This window comes from Natator depressus, chromosome 10, assembly GCF_965152275.1.
Source record: "Natator depressus isolate rNatDep1 chromosome 10, rNatDep2.hap1, whole genome shotgun sequence".
Lineage (NCBI taxonomy): Eukaryota > Metazoa > Chordata > Testudines > Cheloniidae > Natator > Natator depressus.
The window spans coordinates 22,817,230-22,835,417 of NC_134243.1; the positions used below are offsets into that span (position 1 = coordinate 22,817,230).

At 44.1% G+C, this 18,188-nt stretch overlaps 1 protein-coding gene across 1 annotated transcript in view; it reads left to right on the plus strand.

The window, feature by feature from the left end:
- Positions 1–253: 253 nt before the first annotated feature.
- LOC141994926 (uncharacterized) overlaps positions 254–18,188 on the plus strand; it is a 151,488-nt gene continuing 133,553 nt past the window's right edge. Inside the window, exons 1-6 of the mRNA XM_074965451.1 lie at positions 254–381; positions 5,871–5,921; positions 10,245–10,405; positions 13,054–13,124; positions 15,613–15,778; positions 17,354–17,491. Coding sequence (XP_074821552.1) covers positions 282–381; positions 5,871–5,921; positions 10,245–10,405; positions 13,054–13,124; positions 15,613–15,778; positions 17,354–17,491 — 687 coding nt within the window. The 5' untranslated portion in view covers positions 254–281. The remainder of the gene's footprint in view (positions 382–5,870; positions 5,922–10,244; positions 10,406–13,053; positions 13,125–15,612; positions 15,779–17,353; positions 17,492–18,188) is intronic.

Below are 18,188 nucleotides of genomic sequence, written 5' to 3' on the forward strand. Positions count from 1 at the left end.
ACACTCCAGCTTCCTCCGGGGTGACTCTTTTCCGATAGGTTAGAAATGGTCCTTGCTGGGTGGGAGCCGTGGGTCTAAAATGTTATCAAAGAACTCTTAGTGGCTGAGATGGTCCCCCTCCCTTACTCCCCCCCCCCCCCCATCCATACACACACCACCACCCGCTCCCCCGTCAGCCCCTCCTCCGGCTGGAAGAGGGGAGTTGAAATAGTCAGGTCCTGCTTTGTGAAGAAAGTTTTCTTTCACTGCCTGGCTCAGAGCTGCCTCTGAGAGGAGGACTGATGTGGGTTTGTTATTGCTGGGCTAAGGAGGCACTTTGGATGGTCATGGGGCTGCGTTCAGTCCTTTTATTCTGCGTGGTTGTCGCAGGAGTGCCTAGGAGTAAGTAGAAGAAAATGTTGTTTCCTCTGCTCAAATCGCAGTTTGCTCGCTCGCCAATGCACAATGTTTCTGCACAGCAATGATCTCACTTGCAAAGCATCTGGGAGAGTGTAAATTATGTTGGGACGTGCAGCTCTTGTAGGAATACTTTCTTGTAGTAACTTTGTCTTGGCTTTCTGTACATCAGTTCTGTATTGCTGGCCTGCCTGGGTGGTGCTTTTGCAGGTGGGAGGGTATCCTGCATGTTAAAGAGCACAGTATTACTGTATCTTCCTTCAGCATTAGTTGGGGAAGCCCAGGAAAATGATAGAACTGCTGTAGTGGATACATGCACTCATTACAGAATGATTGGAGTTTGTAAAAGGCTGCATTAGCTTGATGTTTAAAAATGATGGTTATTACAATATTTTGAAAATGTCCTTAAACTAGCTGAAAATGAGGGAAACTGTAACAATATTGTCCATTTTTTTGGCTGAAAATAGATCCAGACACATGCTGTTTCCTAAATCAAAAACAAACAGGATAACCAATTAAAAACAATAAAATAAAATATTCACAGGACTCTGCATTGACCAGCTCCCAGTCAGGGACCTAAACTAAGTGGCCAGATTTTCCAAAGGGGTCAGCACTCCTCAGCTCCATTTGCTTAGCTGGGGGCCGAGCACTTTTGAGAATCTGGCTGTATGATTTAGGTGCTGAGAGCTCTTTTGAAAATCTGGCCCTAACTGCGAGTGCTGAACATTCTTGAAAATCTAGCCCTCCATGATTAAGGTGAACTGTGTGTGATTTTTGGGTGTTGCATTTATTTCAATGCTCTTGCAAAGGAAATTGCTGATTTATTTTCTTTAAAGGCCATTAACTTGATAATGTATCTTTCTATGCTTCCAGCCAACTTTGTCAAGAAAGAAGAAACCATTTACATTTTCCAAAGAATTTCTAGACCCAAACTTGGTTATTTAGAGTTGTACGGCTGCAATTTTTCTTTTTGTGTATTTTAAATTTCTAACGGCATTGTGAGAGAATGAATCAGAATAGTTATATTGCTTTCCAAATGCAGTGCAGTTGGAATTTTGAGGTTTATTTATACAGGTCTATAATTTAGCAAGATTTTGTTGTCCTAGAATGACATTACCAGATGTGGTCAGTTAGACAGACAATCATCATTCTAGGAATCTTTTTGCTTTCTACTTACTGATTGAACTGAGATAAAGTTTATTTAGAACAACAATAACCAACTCACTTGCATTTTGCTCCTTTAGTTCAAGTTTGTACTTCCATAAAGGAGTTCAGTTTCTGCAAAGATGTAACAGAATCTTGTAGGGGAGGAAAAATAAATAAGTGGTAAATGTATTTTGACAGAAATGTAATTTTACTCTTCTGAGAATTAAGCTCTCACTCTGCTTCAAGAATGATACAAGAATAGATACCAAAGGGAAAAGCTGCTCACTTATTTTTGTTGCAAAAACAGTGAATTCCTCCCCTCTCTCCCCCCAGTTTTAAAGTCTATAGGAAGAGAAGAGAAAATGTGGTTTCAATCAAATAATCTGAATGGGGTTTTTAAATGGGCTAGTTTGCCAAAGGATTTCCTTAAGGCAGATGGGACATATGAAATATACAAAAGCACAGCAATGGTAAGTAAAGAGAGAGGTATTGTTAACTCTTGTCTCCTGTAGGAATAATTGACCTAAGGGGCACAGAGGACCTCGGTTATAACTGGAGGGCATGTTTCATTAGCGTAGAACTTGTGGAAGAGGCATAAATACTGCTGCTGTTCTTAATACTGAAGAGAATTATCTTAAACCAAGTTTTTTATAGATTATAGCAAGCTAACATGGGGTGGTTTTTAAAGAGGTTTAATAGTAAATGTTTTATTATAAAAGCAGCAAATTCACCTTCATTTCTGTCCAGGCATGTGCAAGTGCCATAAACAGTAGTGAATCTGCATCACTCATCTGATTTTGGCTGTTTTTACTGTATCAGTGTGACCAAGTTTTTGTTAATAGAACACCTGGGACTCAGTCCAACACTGTGTGTTCCCAGTGAATTCCAAGGAAGTTTGGTGTGTGCAAGGAATGCAGGATCAGGTCTTGGATGGGGGTTGTGTCTTAGAAGTATCCTTAAAAGGGCTATTCTCATCACAGTATATCTAGTTAACTCCCACTTATTAGAGCAGTGGAAAAGGTCTATTGGGTTAGATCTTCAGGACTACAGTATATTCATATAAGTGCCCATGGGATGGACAAACAACAATAAAAATCTGTTGACCTTTTTGCTCACCTGATTTTTCTATGACGGAGCCTAACTGGCTATTTGAATGCCCAGTCCCAATGTCTGTGCATGCAATTGCAGAAATTGTGCAGGCAATTTGCACACATGTGCATGCCTACTAGACGATGAAAATCTGACTCTGTCCTGTCACTTAATGGTTCTTGATCTAGCGCTTTGTCTAGTTGTGTTTGAAACAGATCAAGTGATGGGGATTCTGCCACTTCCCTTGGAAGATCATTTCAAAGCCTAAACATGATAGTGAGCTATGCCATTAGTTTTAACAGACGCTGTATGTGCATTGAGATTAAAAAACAGACCGAGTATCTTTTACATAATGGGCCAAACTGCTCTCTCATTTATGCCTGCGTAACTCTGGCATCACTCCATTCATTTCAATGCATTTGCCCTCACGTCTCTGGAGAGTCACTGCCCTCTCCAGGAAGCCTGAATGAAAATCAGGAAGGAGAATAGACTCTCTAGTGTTTAGGGACTGATGAAACAACAAAAAGTCCTTGTGATGCGATGTTTAGTGTTTGCTCCTCAGCGTGCCGGCGTTGGGAAAAGAACAGCTCTGGTGTGGAAACCTGCTGCTGTTCATGCTTCAAATGACACTTGCATTCTGTCTTGTGTAACCACTGGCAATGAAACTCTCCTGCTAAGCAGATAATGACCTGAAAGGCAATTGATTCATTTAAAAATCTGCACTTGGGGAGGGAGTTTGGGGGATAACATACAGTGTGATTCTTCCTTGGGTTAGACACCCCATTTCTACTTAGACTGGATTCTCAGCAATATGGCAGCAGAATCCTTCACTGAGTGCCTAGAATCCTTCTAGGTGCTGCCCAGTACGGGCAAGAATGGCAGAATTAGGCCCTTAACTATAGTCTTTCCTTTCCTCTGTTGGTAAGAAATGTAATTACATTTTCATACCCACCTGAGCAAATCTACCAAGGGATTGTTATGTATTTACACTACAGTAGTATCCAAAATATGCTCGGTATGGTACAGACATGTAGGAAGACATGGGCTGAAATCCTAGCCCCATTGAACGCAATGGCTAAACTCCCACTGAGGATTTCACCCATGGGGCCTGCCCTGAACAGCTTACATAATGTCTGATGGTAATAAACAAAAAGGACAAAGAGCATCAGATGATGAGGGTAAGATGACATATCTATGTGTTCTATTTAAAGGTAGCTACGCTCAGAACATTAGTGTAATTTTGCTCTAGAATAACTTGGTGGTTCTCAAAATTTTTCATATTGTAGAACACTTCCCTTCTAAATCCCATACCTCCCCCTGCCCCGCCGCCCCCCCGGCAACTACAGAGCTTGGTTAGATGAAAGAATAATATGAAGGCTTTAAAGAGACAGTGAGTACCATTTCTGAGGTTGCTCTGGTAAATCTATCTCTTATTCCCACCTCTTATTTTATGTTTGTGGTGTTTGTTTCCTCTCCTGGGGTATAAAGAGTAATTTAATACTCCCAAATCTCTCCTCTACTTGGTTTTGTTTATCTATGTGTGCGCTATGCTGGTACCCCTCTGTCTTTGGAGTTATCAGAAAATTTGGTGTCAGCCACCTTTATAGCAAAGGAGTAGACATGAAAGGGTGCAGGGTTTTTTTTTTACTTTAGATGGTTAGAAAAGTCTTCTTTAAAAATAAAATAAATAAATAAAAATCCTGGTTGGTTAGCACTATTTACTGATGCTGTGCTGATTACCACCAATAAAAAAGAATGACAAGGCACCATTTAGCTTGAAAAGAATCTCTTTTCTATTCAGCAGTCAGCTCCACCACGGGTGACAGGAGAGATGTATCTTGGCCTACAATGTCTTGTTTGTCCGTTTGCTTATTAGGCCTTTTCCAGTGCTATTTTATGTGATTTTTGTCAGACCTTGGACAACTTAGCTGGAGAACAATTTTGGGTCTCAGCAGCCTTCCATGAGCCTTTTATTCAGAGGGCTAAAGTATACTTGGTTTGGCAAGAAGATTAAAAAACAAAACCTGATCTGAGAGTTCTGGGGAGGGATTTTTTATGGCTGACCGTGAAGTCATTTGTTCTTTCCTAAAGGCTGCAGCATGTCTAATGCGTGCCTTGAAAATATTAATGGTGACTGTGGAATCTAGAAAATAAAAATATAAACCCCAAGACATTTCCAGGGTGTGGATAGAAGGCACTTATTTAGATATGGTTAGAATGAGGCAGGGCAGAACTTTAAAGGGGAATCTTGCACTTTGCTTATACCCATCTAACCAGAGCAATTAGTCTCTCAAGCACTAAAAACCAAGCTAGTCAAAATATGCTGGAAAAGTTCTAGTGGAAGACGGGACTTTTCTCAGCTTATGGGAGAGAAACAGGAAACTTGTTAGTCATCGCATTTATTTGCTTGTGTTTTCAGAAAGTGCTTATCCTCTTTAGAGCAGAAGAAGGAAGAAAGGGAAATCATGAGTGTTAATAGTTACCGATGGTTTAACATCAACAGAAGTGGACCAACACCACCACTCTGTGGCTGAACTCCCCTGAATGAACTTCAAGCCCTCATCAGAACTTTGACTCCTATCTCTATAAGCAGCAGCACCTAAACCCTAGCTCTTAATACCGTGCACAGACCTCCACTTTGCTGCTCAGGCCTGTAATAATGCTGGTGGTACAGAGGAGACAAGACTCGGTTGTAATGCGTACAACAGTGGTTCTTCACTTGAAACTGCCAGCCAGACACAGACTGTCCCTCTGGTTCTCCAGCTCCCAGAATAACTAGGCAGAACCTGTGCCAGCGGGTCTCACAACACAAAGTCCTGGCCTGGACTAAACAGTCATGGAATGAACTTCTGACTCCATTATGTGGCCCATTTCACTGTCACTCACACATTAAGGCTTCTGATCTGAGGGTTGCAAGAATATTTTATATTGTGAAAAATGTTGGCTTCTACCCAATTTAGAAAAGAGATGATGTTCAAATGTTGGAGCTTTTATCCTTTGCCAGAGAAGAATGCAAAATCATTGTTGCAAAACGACTGTGTGATAACAAGTCCCTTACTGTATATGGTGTTTCCCCAATAAAATCTTTTCAGTAATTACTATTAGAGGACTTTGCAATGTATGTTGCTGCTTTAATCTCAGTGTTATTGTAAATGAACAGTTATGGTATCAGTCACTGAAGCTGCACATGGGTTTTTTCTTAGTGCATTTCTACAATTATTTCTGATTTGTTGTTGCAGGATCTCAGGAGAATTTAGGCCCGGAAGCTGCCTGTGTGACTGAGTGTGCTGGTGAGTAAGGCCAAGCTGGTATTCAGAGCAGGTTTATAGTCACAACGCACAACTTTGCAGTTTGTAACGTGCTGGACTTTTCAGTGGGCATTGCTTTATTGGAAGGATGATAGTGATAGCTGAGCTAGGATTTACTGCTGTTGAGCTAATTTATATTCCTGGAGGAAACTGCCTAGCATGGCTGTGTCTTCTGTTGCACTGGGTTGCTCTAAATTAACATTCTATGGACTCAGATCACACAAAAGTTAAAACTAGCCTATAGTGTACTCCAAAATATGCAACACAAAATCCTGCCCTGTCCTGAGTCTCTTTTTCCACATCCCAGCGTTACCTGCACAGTAGCAAGGTAGGAGAAAGACCTAGCACTCCATCCACAGAGCCTGGCTATTGCTCCTGGGAGTCCTTCACAGACTCAAGGTTTGGTCATCTAGATTGTGTGCATGCATCAGTAACCAAAGCTTCCTGCTCACCTTGGCAGCAGGTGCTTGAGTGTGCACTGCTCCTTTCCAGAACAACAATAGGAGAATCAGAGAGCACTCTGATCCCAGGTCCCCCTATATTCTGTCCTGAACAGCCAGTGTGGCTCAGTGTCTTTTTGCTCAGCCATCATTGCTCAGCTCCAATCCAACCTCATAATTCCTAACAAAAACCCTTTTTTTTAAAAGGGCTTTCAATTCCCCAGTGATCCTGCAGGTGGAGCTAATGAAGAGTAAGCATGACAAATGTTGTGGCCATCTTTCCCAGGCAGCACCCTCTTAACCTGATGCAAGAGAGAACGTGTTAATCAAACTCTCCTGCTTCTACTTTACAGTAGTTCCAATGCTAAAATAATGCTACAAATTTGTGATCTTTTAGGGATTTTACCACTGTCATTATAAGTGTCACCGTGGCATGCCCTGGCCACCAGAACTCATGCTGGTGGAATGGTTACTCTGATCCTCCGGCCCTTAAAGCACAGCTTACTATCATCTGAACTGAAGGAGAATCTTCTTTGACAGTAGCAATATAGAGTCTATGGCACACATTAGCATTTCTGACTTTTTTTCAGTAAAGGGCAGCACGGGACATATGCACTAGCCAGTTCATTACTATTAAGTGGCTGTTTTAAATGACCTTTCTTGTAGGGGATTGTAGTGAAAGAAGCAATATTACTCTGATTATAATTCAGTGGGAGATAATTACATGGGCTGAAAGCCACGTCATGCAATCAGATCACAGTTTACATCAAAACCCCTTGATCATTTAAATTGAATAATTCATCAAGTAACTGTAAAAGACTTTAGATGAAGACATTTTGAAAGCAGCAACGTTCCATGTTTCCAGGATAGAGCAAACATATTAATCCTTGCATAGTCACTAAAAAGGCCCACAGGTGCTTTAACAAGGGGTGCTGGGAGAGCTGCTGCACCCTCCTCACTTGAAGTAGTTTCCCTCAGATACAGGATTTACAGTTTGATTCAATGGCTCTCAGCATCCCCATTATACAAATTGTTCCAGCACCCCGGCCCTGTTACCTTCTTTTGCTGTTTGCTTTTTTCAGTGTTTGCCTGCTATTCTCGCTTTCTGAAAGGGAGGGTAGCATTCTACCTAATAAATAACTCACATATCAGTAGTAAATCTATTAAAATACAGTTCTGTTGAAATCAAAATGCTCTGTAAAATCATGCGGATTTTGCCAAAATTTTGTTCAGAGGAAAAACCGGTGGAAAAAATTCTGACAGTGTTGAAACGAAATGGTTAGATTTTTCATTTTTAAATGGCTTTTTGTTTTATTTTTTAAAAAATTTGTATTATAGCATTTTAAAAAATAGAAAATGAAATGAATCCTTTCAATTTTGACAAAATTAAATGTTTTCATTGACCAAAACCAAATTTTTGTTCAGAAAATTTTGAAATGTTTGGTTTTGGTTCTGATTTGGGAATAGGCTACCTTTTGAAATCTTGAAATCCTTACCAAAATAGAGGTTCCATCATGATTACAGCATCTAATTAATAGTATCCAGGGCCCTTTTAGGGGAGAGATGTACCGAACACCACGACAGGAAGACATCTAACAGCATATATTTCAAAGCATGATTTATTTTCCAAGGCTGGTTCCACTCAAAAGAATACAGTCAATAGCTCAGTGCAGAATACAGTCAGGTTCGAACTATTATAAAACAAAGATTGGACTGTATCTGCTGGTATGACATTACCCTGAGCTTGGGATGTACCCTTTTGAGCTACATGCAAAAGAACTAAATCTGTGTGATTTTTTTTTTTTTTTTGGCCAGTAAAGAATTCCAGTGAATGTGGAATGCCTGAAATTTCAAAAGCCTGAAGTTGTATCACCGTTTGGCCCTATGGGTCAAATCTAACCTCCAAATACACTTTCTATGCTGTCCCCCTTCAAGGGACACACGCAGTATGTTTTACCGAACAGCACATCACTCATGCAGTTCATGTGATAGAAGTGAAAGGCTGTAGCTGTTGACATCCATGTCATTGCTTCGAGCTAGGATCAGCCAGTGCAAACTTGGTCTGGCAAAGTGTTGGCTGTAGTGTCTGGAACCTGAAAACTTGCTGGGGAGATTGGGTAGGGGTGGGTTTTCCCCTGGGACTAGACAGAACTGGGATTCTCTTTCCTTCTGGCTTGTTCATGAAGCTGAATTTGTCTCGAATAAACGGAATTGTTGTTTTTCTGCCTCGCCTCTGGACTCTTACACTACAGTATAACCCCAAAGTGGACAATGGAGATCTGGGGGATGATTTCCAACTTGTTTCCTACACCAGTGTCACTCATTGATAGCAGCAGAGTTACCCCAGTCGACAGTTGTGTCAGTGGAAGGAAATCAGGCCCCTTTCCTTTCAACAAACTTATAGAAGCTTCATCCCCACAAGTGGAACATAGAAAGGACCAAACTGATCAAGTGTCCCTAATCCAAACAGAACTCCTGCCTTCCCTTTCCCCCTCCTTTCCTCAGCCCAAACCTTCCAGGGTGGTATTTCAAAGTGGCAGTTCTGACGTAGGGCTTGTCTGCACTTACTGCGCTGCAGCTGTGCCGCTGTAGCACTTAGTGTCGACACTATGTATGCTGATGGGAGAGCTTCTCCCGTCAGTGTGGATACTCCATCTCCCCACGCCCGGGTCTACACTACACATTTATGTCAGTGTAATTACGTCGCTCAGATGGTGGAAGCTCTCCTGTCAGCATAGGTAGCATCTTCACTAAGCGCGACAGTGGAGCAGCTGCACTAGTGCATCTACACAGTTGCAGGGCTGTAAGTATAGACAAGCCCTGAGAGGTGGTAGCTGTGTCAATAGGAGAAGCCCTCCTGGCGACATAGCGCTATGTACATGGGAGATCGGTCAGTATAATTGTGTCACTCGGGTGTGGATTTTCCACACCCTTGAGCAATGCAGTTATACCAACATGAGTTTGTAGTGTAGACCGGGGCATAGAAATCATCCATCTGATAACAGATGTGCAGTTAACAGCACATAGAATCATAAAAGTGTAGGACTGTGAGGGCTTATCTATACTTCCGGCTAAATCGGCACTGGTGCGATCGATGCAGCAGTGTTGATTTAGCAGGTCTGGTGTAGACAAGCTAAGTTGATGGCAGAGCATTCTCCCGTCGACGACGTCTGTATGCCACCACCCCGAGAGGTGGAAGGTAAGTTGGCGGGAGAGCGTCTTACAGCATTACTGTAGACCGGCCCCAAGAGACCTCAATTGGTCATCTAGTCCAGCCCCCTGCACTCAAGCCAGGACTAAGTCATAACTAGACCATCGCTGGCAGGTGTTTGTCTAACCTGCTTTTAAAAATCTCCAGTGATGGAGCGTCCCAACCTCCCTAGGTCATTTGTTCCAGTGCTTAACTACCCTGACAGATGGGAAGTTTTTACATGTGTGAAATGTACCTGGAGAATTGTAAAGTCTTGGTTGTCTCATGTTGCTGTCATCAAAATATCCAGCTTGGGTGGTGGGAAGACTGCTGTGTCACAACACTCCTGCCCCACCCTGCTTATGGTAGGGGACTCTTAACACTACAGGGCCTTCAATGTTATGGGCCACATTGTGGCTGGGCCCTGTATGAGTGTGCCGTGGGAAGGAGGGCACTCCTCTTCTCTGTGCCCTCCATGCAGGAGCTCCTGGGGGCTTCATACTACTGAAAATCTGGCCACGTACATTATGAGCCTAATTGGAAGCAGAGTTCTTCTGATAATCTGGCCACTTGCTTAGGTGCCTAAATGGCCTAAATCTACCAACAGTCTCTTGATTTGCTGATAAAATGTAGAAGTGCGCACACAGGTTTTTGGTTTGTTTGTTTGTTTCCTAGAACACAGTGGGCTGAATTTCCCCAGAGGATCCAGATATAGCTATAGGTATTCAACAGCCACCAATACATTCCTGCAGGGAAGCATCTACAAAAGGAGTGGTATGTCTCTGGAAAGCACAGTGATCATTGAAGCCCTAGGAAAGTGCCATATGGTCTTAAAAGTGAGTAATGTCATGAGTTCAACAAATGCCTCCATGACTGACTGCAATTAGTTAACACAGGATAATACCCCTCCATAGGGTGACTGCTCCATTCAAAATATTTGGTTTACCTGCAAGTAAACAAATCCCTAGGACTAATAATTAGAGTTGCAGAATTGCTTGGATGCGTCACAGCCTTTAAAGTTCTTTACCACTTAATCTGAAGCTAAGTTACATTCCCTTCCCTGAGTAAAACTGCTGCTTTACTGTTGAGAAGTGAAAGAGGACATGAAGTCGATGCCCTTGAAAGAAACTAAGGTGATTTTTAATCACTTTCAGATCTGTATCAGCAAGTTAAAAATACCCATGGTTCTTTCTTTGAGAGAGAACTTCTGAAAGGTTTGGGATCTGTTGGGAATAAGGCAGGGCTAGCACAGTATAAAATTCACTGGGTCACATAATGCTCCCATTGAACTCAATCGGTAAATTGTCACTGACTTAAACAGAGCAGCAGCCCAAGGACTCAGATTGGATGCTTTATCCAGGCCAAATTCTGGCTGGGCATTATGCATTGATGCCCAGCAGGGGGAGCATGGAGAAATTAATTGCTGATACCAATTCTGGCTTCCTTTTAGACTCACAGAGGTTAATTCATAGATTCTGGGCACAAAGACCCACAGAGACTCTAGGGTGAGCCTTTAGGTCAGGGGAAGGCCCATGCTTTGATGTGTATATGACGTCTGGTTTATTCATGACCCCTGTGCACATGCCCTTGCTCAGATAATATCTTCTCAATATTCTTGTTTTACACAGTCACACAGTTATCTGAGCACCTAGGTCCTTGTGGGCGTGATTTGGGGGAAGATTCTGTATTCAGGGATGTGTGTGACTGGAATAATATAAAGTGCTTTTATGGCATATCTGTGCTTTCACTGACCAAGACATTGGAAGAAGGCACAAAAATGTGCTTCAAGTGGAGACTGCAACTTTATTAACATATCTAACAAAAGACATGGGGATTGAGCAGCTCCCTACAAAATTACCAGCAGGAACTGGTCCAGGGCTGTACCCAAGCAGACTTCAAGAGAATAAGGGGAAGCTACTTCTACCCCATCCATGCCAGTTGAATAAAGGGGAGTGGCTGGAGCGGCCATGATCCCCTGCCTACCTCACTTGATGGATAAGGGTCCAGAGGAGGGGTCTTTGAGCTGCATGAGATGCTCAAGCCTACACCACCACCCTGCAACACCAAGAACGAGGCCCAGTGTCTTCCAATGCTCTCTTGATTCAGGCCCGCTTATAACTTGGCATTTCCTCCCAAAACTATCTGCACTGGCCGCTCTTTTAGAATCTGCAACAAACATTAAAACCAAAATAAACAGTGACTCTGGTTCAGCCTCTTGGGTGCTGAGAGGCTGCTAGATAAACAAGTCACCATGTGGACTGCCAGTTCTGCCATGTGGGTCAATTCCTTCCTGACCCCAAACAGAAACCGGCCAAATCCCCAGACACCTAGGAAGTCCAGCAACCATCCCAAGCATACCTCTTCCCCGCCCCTTGAGCCAATGAGGGTAGGCTAAAGGCTGGGTGCTTGCATAATACCCAGCAGGCCAGGAGCCAGTAGTGTCTCCCTGCAACCCCTGAACCAGCCAGATAAGTGGGAAGGTATGTGGCCACCACACCCACTCCCTCCACACTAACTTGGGCCACAGGGTGCTTGGGAGAGGAGAGTCTGGATTCTTCTTCCTCTGACCAAGGGCTCTAGAGGTGTCTATCCCCGTGCCTGATCTGGTCAATGCCCCACCCTAACTGGGAAGGTGCCCAGAATGTGAGTGCTCAGAATTAGACTTATAATTGTTTTTGGTGGTAACTGGTTGACTTACTGATACTTCTATCTGCTGTGTACTCTGTGCCACGGGATACACTGTAAGGTGATAGTGAGTTACAATAGCTTCACACACCGTTTTCTCACTGGCCTACCCATAGCATCTGCTTGCAACTGCTGTAGAAGACACACAAATCCCCCAAGCATGGGAAATGCAGCCTAACACATTTTGCTGTAAAAGTAAAAACAATGGGGGAAGTGTAATATTGCACCAAAGAAGGCTCAGACAATAGGTAGCGTTTAACCCGCTGGGTGTTACTGTTCCCCTGCTGTATCTGACCCAAACAGGATACGAGCCTGTTAGATCCCCAACTGCAAAGCTTTAGCTGAAGCTGCAGCTTGTGCTGTTAGCTCTGGAGGTCCCTGGTTCAGTTCATGGTTTATTTATCAAGTATTTTGTTCAAGGCATTGCGTGTAGCCAAGCTCTAGCTTTTCCCTTTCTGTCTGAAATCAAAATGTATCATGCATACACTAGTCTCACCCAGGCTGGGAGGCTTGCTCCCAGACGCAGGTTAGACATGCCCTGTAAGGCCTGATCTGCAACCCTTATTCATGGGGGTAAATATCAAGCAAGCAGTTTGGGGAATTAATCTGACTTGTGAGTTGTCCACCTGGGTTCAGCGAATCTGCTTGTGTGTGAGTAGTGTTGATTTACCTGAATAAGGGCTGGAGAATTGGGCCATTGCTTTGTGTTCTATTTTGTATTTCATTGTTCTTGTGGGAATTAAAGTCCACAAGTTCCTGTTGACAGTGGTGTTTGCCACACGGTTATTTTCCCTCCTAGTTGCAAGATGTACAGATTAAGACGACCCTGACATCCAGAGAGGAGTCTCTGAAGGAAATGGACAGTTTAAGGTAACATGGCTTCTGATCTGGCTCAGTTCCTTTCTTTAGAAACTTTCTTTAGCAGCATCATATTACCATTCTCTGTGTTTCCTCTTTCATTTACTTTTTAGCTGTCGAGCAAGCATTGGTCAGGATTACAGCATTGTTAACAATAGTTAAGGGCCATGTGGTTAAAAAAGATCTCTTTGGGATTTTTGTGTAAAAACTGTACATTCATTGGATGATTACCACAATTGGCTGTGCAAAACATCAGACACCTAACTGGTTACTTTCATGTAGTGATACCTGATCTTGTTCACAGTTTTGATAGTTTCATGAACATCTAGGCCCTGGGCTGCTGAGGTTTTGAAAACCTGACACTTAAGGTATAATCTTGGAGTAGTTTATATTTTGTATGATGAAAATATGCTTTGTAGCCTTCCAGAATATTTAAAGGATATTTATTATTTTCCAAATGTCAGTTTCTTCCTTGTATATTTCTTAGTAGCTCATTCATAGCATGCTGTTACTGGGCAGCCCTCTGGATAACTAATGTACAGACACTTATGGGGTGGGGATGACTATACAATAAGACCCTTACAAGCCTTGGAGGGGTGGTATTTTCCCAGAGAGCTGATTTTTCTTGCATCATCAAGAAAAGCTGTTTTGTTGTCTGGTAGGCTGAGCTAGCTAATCTCCCTGTATTGTCCCTCTGCTTGGATTCCCAGCCTTTAAACAACGCAGAGATCTGCACCAGGCCCACAAAAATATAATCAGTTCAATACAGAGGGTCAGAAAGAGCACGTTTTGAGTAAATGCATTGCTTTTAAAAATATTCAGTAGGAAAAGCTTTTGTTCCACAATATGAGCATTGATACTGGAGTTCAGATAGTTTCAGGCACAGATGCACCTTCCTCTGGAATGCTGGCTGTGGGGATTTCTGGAGAGATAAGAGCTGTTGTGTCTATTATTCTCTGCAGAGAAGCCAAAAATGCAATGGCAGAACGCTGAAAAAAGGATTAACTGAAGCTTGGCTACTAACAATAATTATTCAGAACAGCAACACCTTATTAGCATTCTCTTCAGCCTAGTGTATAGATACTGTGGTTTAGCCAGGCCTCCATACATGCATGCAACTCCCGCAGAATTGAATGGGACTCAGAGGCATATCCATGGGAAATACCCTGTCTCTAGACACAACCACGTCTCCCTTGGCGAGAACTTGATCTGGATGTTGTTCCACAAATGACATTTTTCTCTAAGGTGACTTTTTGCTCTCAGTGGTGGGGAGAATGGTTCATTCGGTAGGGAAGGTGCAAACGAAATGTGTCTTCCACTGATTCGCCCACAGTAGGAGCAATCCTTTTGATAGGAGTACAGTAGAACCCTCTTCACTGGGACACACCCATGGACAGTGGCGTTGGAAGAATTTTTGTAATGGGGAAGGGCTGAAAGTCATTGAACAAAACTGTAAACCCTGTCTATGATGGAATTAAGTCGGGGGTGCTGCTGCACCCCTGCACGTGGATGGCCTTTCCTTTTCTGTTTGGAGGAATTCCTGATGAACAGAAGTCAGCATTTTAATGCTGACACTGCCTACAGAGCCCCTCATGGCCATGGAATTGGGCAGAAGCACTACCTACCCTGAGGCCTGGTCTACACTTGGGGGAGGGGGATCGAGCTAAGTTACGCAACTTCAGCTATGTGAATAACATAGCTGAAGTCAACGTACTTAGATCTACTCACCGCGGTGTTGTCACTGTGGTGAGTCGACCGCTGACGCTCCCTCTTCAACTCAGCTTGTGCCTCTCGCTCCGGTGGAGTACTGGAGTCGACGGGAGAGCACTTGGCAGTCGATTTATCACGTCTAGACTAGATGTGATAAATCGCTGCCGGTCGATCCTGCAGGTAATGTAGACAAGCCCTGAGACAGGGACTGAGTTTGCTGCCTGTCCCACACTGGCAGCAAGGACAGATATATATGACCCCTGTTATGGTGGCATATGTAGGCATCATGGAAGGAGCCATTAACAACAAGTCTGTTGGGAAGCCATTCCTCCCCTTTCTGCATGTCCTACAGCTATCAAAGGGCAGCAAGGTATCAGAGGGACAGTATGTAAGTGACACACACACCATGCGTGACCCAAGATTCACTGAATTTCCACAAGTCTTCACCATTAAGTGGTATTACTGTTGTCCATTCAGCAAGAGCCGTTGCCATTAAGTATACTTAGCCTTAAATGGGTTCCTTGGGAGCTGTCCTGATTATGTCCCAATTAAGTGGACTGGGCTGTGTTTCACAGCAATTCGCTTGACAGTTGGTTTTTTTAGAAGACTTGTAGGGTACTAGATGAAGTGAAATAAGAGGGGCTGTTACAGAGTGTGGGGGTATGTGACAGAGTGAGCCAGTCCCATTGGAGGGATGCTACCAAGTCAAAATGTCTGCATCCATCAAAGCTCTCAAATTCCCATTGCAGCCAGTGTCTGAACCTAGCAGCTGTGAACTCCTTTGTTGCAGGGAAGTACTAGAGCAGCATCCACTTCAATTTTCTTTCCACGATGGGAAAATTCTGAAGATCTGCCCCCAGCAGTGCGAACAGGCCTGGGTGCTGAACATCAAGCGGGGCATTCTCAGCGTTCTTCAGACATCACCTGCAGCCGCTGGCAATGGAACTGTTGAAGAGGTGAGCGTTGCTGGCTTTTAGCTATCTCCTTTTAAAATGACCAAAAGTCGTTGCTGCTTCATGGCCAGTCAGCAGCCTCTCATGGTCTCACTACGTTTCTAAGTGGACACATCGTAAAATTGGCTCTTCTCGGCATTCTTGTTGGAAGTCTAAGCAGAGCTGGCTCAACTACTACTCTGCTACCCCGGAAGGTGGCTCCTTTTTGCTCCAGAGCAGAGCAGGTTAGAGTCATGGAAGGAGACTTGTGCTGTACCTATTCTGTGGGCAAAGTGCAGACTTCCCTCACCAAGGGCCTGATTCTGCACCCACTGAAAACAACAGGAGCTCTGTCATTGACTTCAAGGGGTTGCAAAATCAGGCTTCAAGGCTCTTAGCTGAGCATCATTTGAACACTATGTTTGAAAACATAAGGTCAAATTCTGCTGTGTTGCACTAAGGTAAATCTGGAGTAACTCATTGAAGTCAGTGGGTTTGTATGAGTGCAATACAGCCATATGAAGTCTCAATGGCACCTAAGCATGTGCCTAATATTGAACATGTGGTTAAGTCAGGGGCGGGAAAACTTTTTGGCCTGAGGGCCACATCAGGTTTCAAAAATTGTATGGAGGGTCGGTTAGGGGAGGCTGTGTCCCCAAACAGCCAGGCGTGGCCAAGCCCCTGCCTCCTATCCGACCCCCCTGCTTCTCACCCCCTCACGGCTCCCCCGGGACTCCTGCCCCATCCAACCCCCCCTGCTCCCTGTCCCCTGACCACCCCTGGACTCCCCACCCCTGACTGCCCCCTGCCACCCCATCCAAACCCCCCCCCATTCCTGACTGCCCCCCAGGACCTCTGCCCCATTCAACCCCACCTGTTCCCCGCCCTCTGACCGCCCTGACCCCTATCCACACCCCTGACCACGCCCCCGAATTTCCCTGCCTCTATCCAACCCCCCTGCTCCCTGCCCCCTTACCACGCTGCCTGGAGCACCAGTGGCTGGCGGCACTACAGCCACGCCGCCCAGAGCACCGGGTCAGGCTGCAGCTCTGCAACTGCGCTGCCCGGCCGCCCAGAGCATTGCATCGGCAGCACGGCACGCTGAGGCTGCGGGGAGGGGGGACAGCATAGGAGGGTCCGGGGGCTAGCCTCCCGGGCCAGGAACTCAGGGGCCAGACAGGAGGGACTCGCAGGCCAGATCTGGCCCGCGGGCCATAGTTTGCCCACCTCTGGGTTAAGTCATGTCCTGAGTGGGAATGTTTTTCTGAATCAGGGCTTAAGGTACAAAACAAGTGGAGCAATATGTAATATGCGTTTAAGCAATTATGTAATTAAAAATCTTTCAGATTGAAGTTAAACCCTCCAATCCGACTTTTAAAATGCAAGATCATCTCACCAGGCCATTTTAAATGCATGTGCCTGCCCATGGTATCTGTGGCAAAGCTAATGCACTGCAAGGGACAGTTCAGTTCCCTGAGCCTTTGCTACTTCAGGAAAGCAATTATAGTTAATTGCCGTAATGATCGATATAGTCTGTTTGTATTGTGTGTGAGTATACGTAGATAGGTAGCTTTATTGGTTTTGTATGTTTGTTATTAGATGGATATTCTGGGAAAATGCCCAACCAAATATCAGCGGAAAGGCCCTCTTGTTTTGAAGACAAAAGACTTAAACCTGTGTTCTCACCGGTATTCAGGTTTTATTTCCCTGCAGTCCATAGCTCTGCCTGATATGCTGGTAAGTACTGGGGGATTGGTTGTGGTCCTAACAGGAGTCCTTGCTATTTTCCTGAAGTGGTTAAAAAGTGCCAGGCCTGCTAAGTATTTATAACCACATCCTGATGTCAAATATATTTAGTGATGTGTGTTTCTGCTAATCAAAATGTTTCTGATTATTGAAATAAAAGTTACTCAGGCCCAATTACACTTTATGTATGTACATCCCTCCTTAAATCCTCAGAAATAAAACCATGTTAGATAGTCATTAGGTTGAAAGGTTTCAGAGTAGCAGCCGTGTTAGTCTGTATTCGCAAAATGAAAAGGAGGACTTGTGACACCTTAGAGACTAACAAATTTATTTGAGCATAAGCTTTCGTGAGCTACAGCTCACTTCATCGGATGCATTTGGTGGAAAATACAGTGGGGAGATTTATATACACAGAGAACATGAAACAATGGGTGTTACCATACACACTGTAAAGAGAGTGATCACTTAAGGTGAGCTATTATCAGCAGGAGAGCGGGGGGAGGGGCGGAAGCTTTTTGTAGTGCTAATCAAGGTGGGCCATTTCCAGCAGTTGACAAGAACGTCTGAGGAACGTCGGGGGGGGGGGGGGGGGGATAAACATGGGGAAATAGTTTTACTTTGTGTAATGAACCATCCACTCCCAGTCTCTATTCAAGCCTAAGTTAATTGTATCCAGTTTGCAAATTAA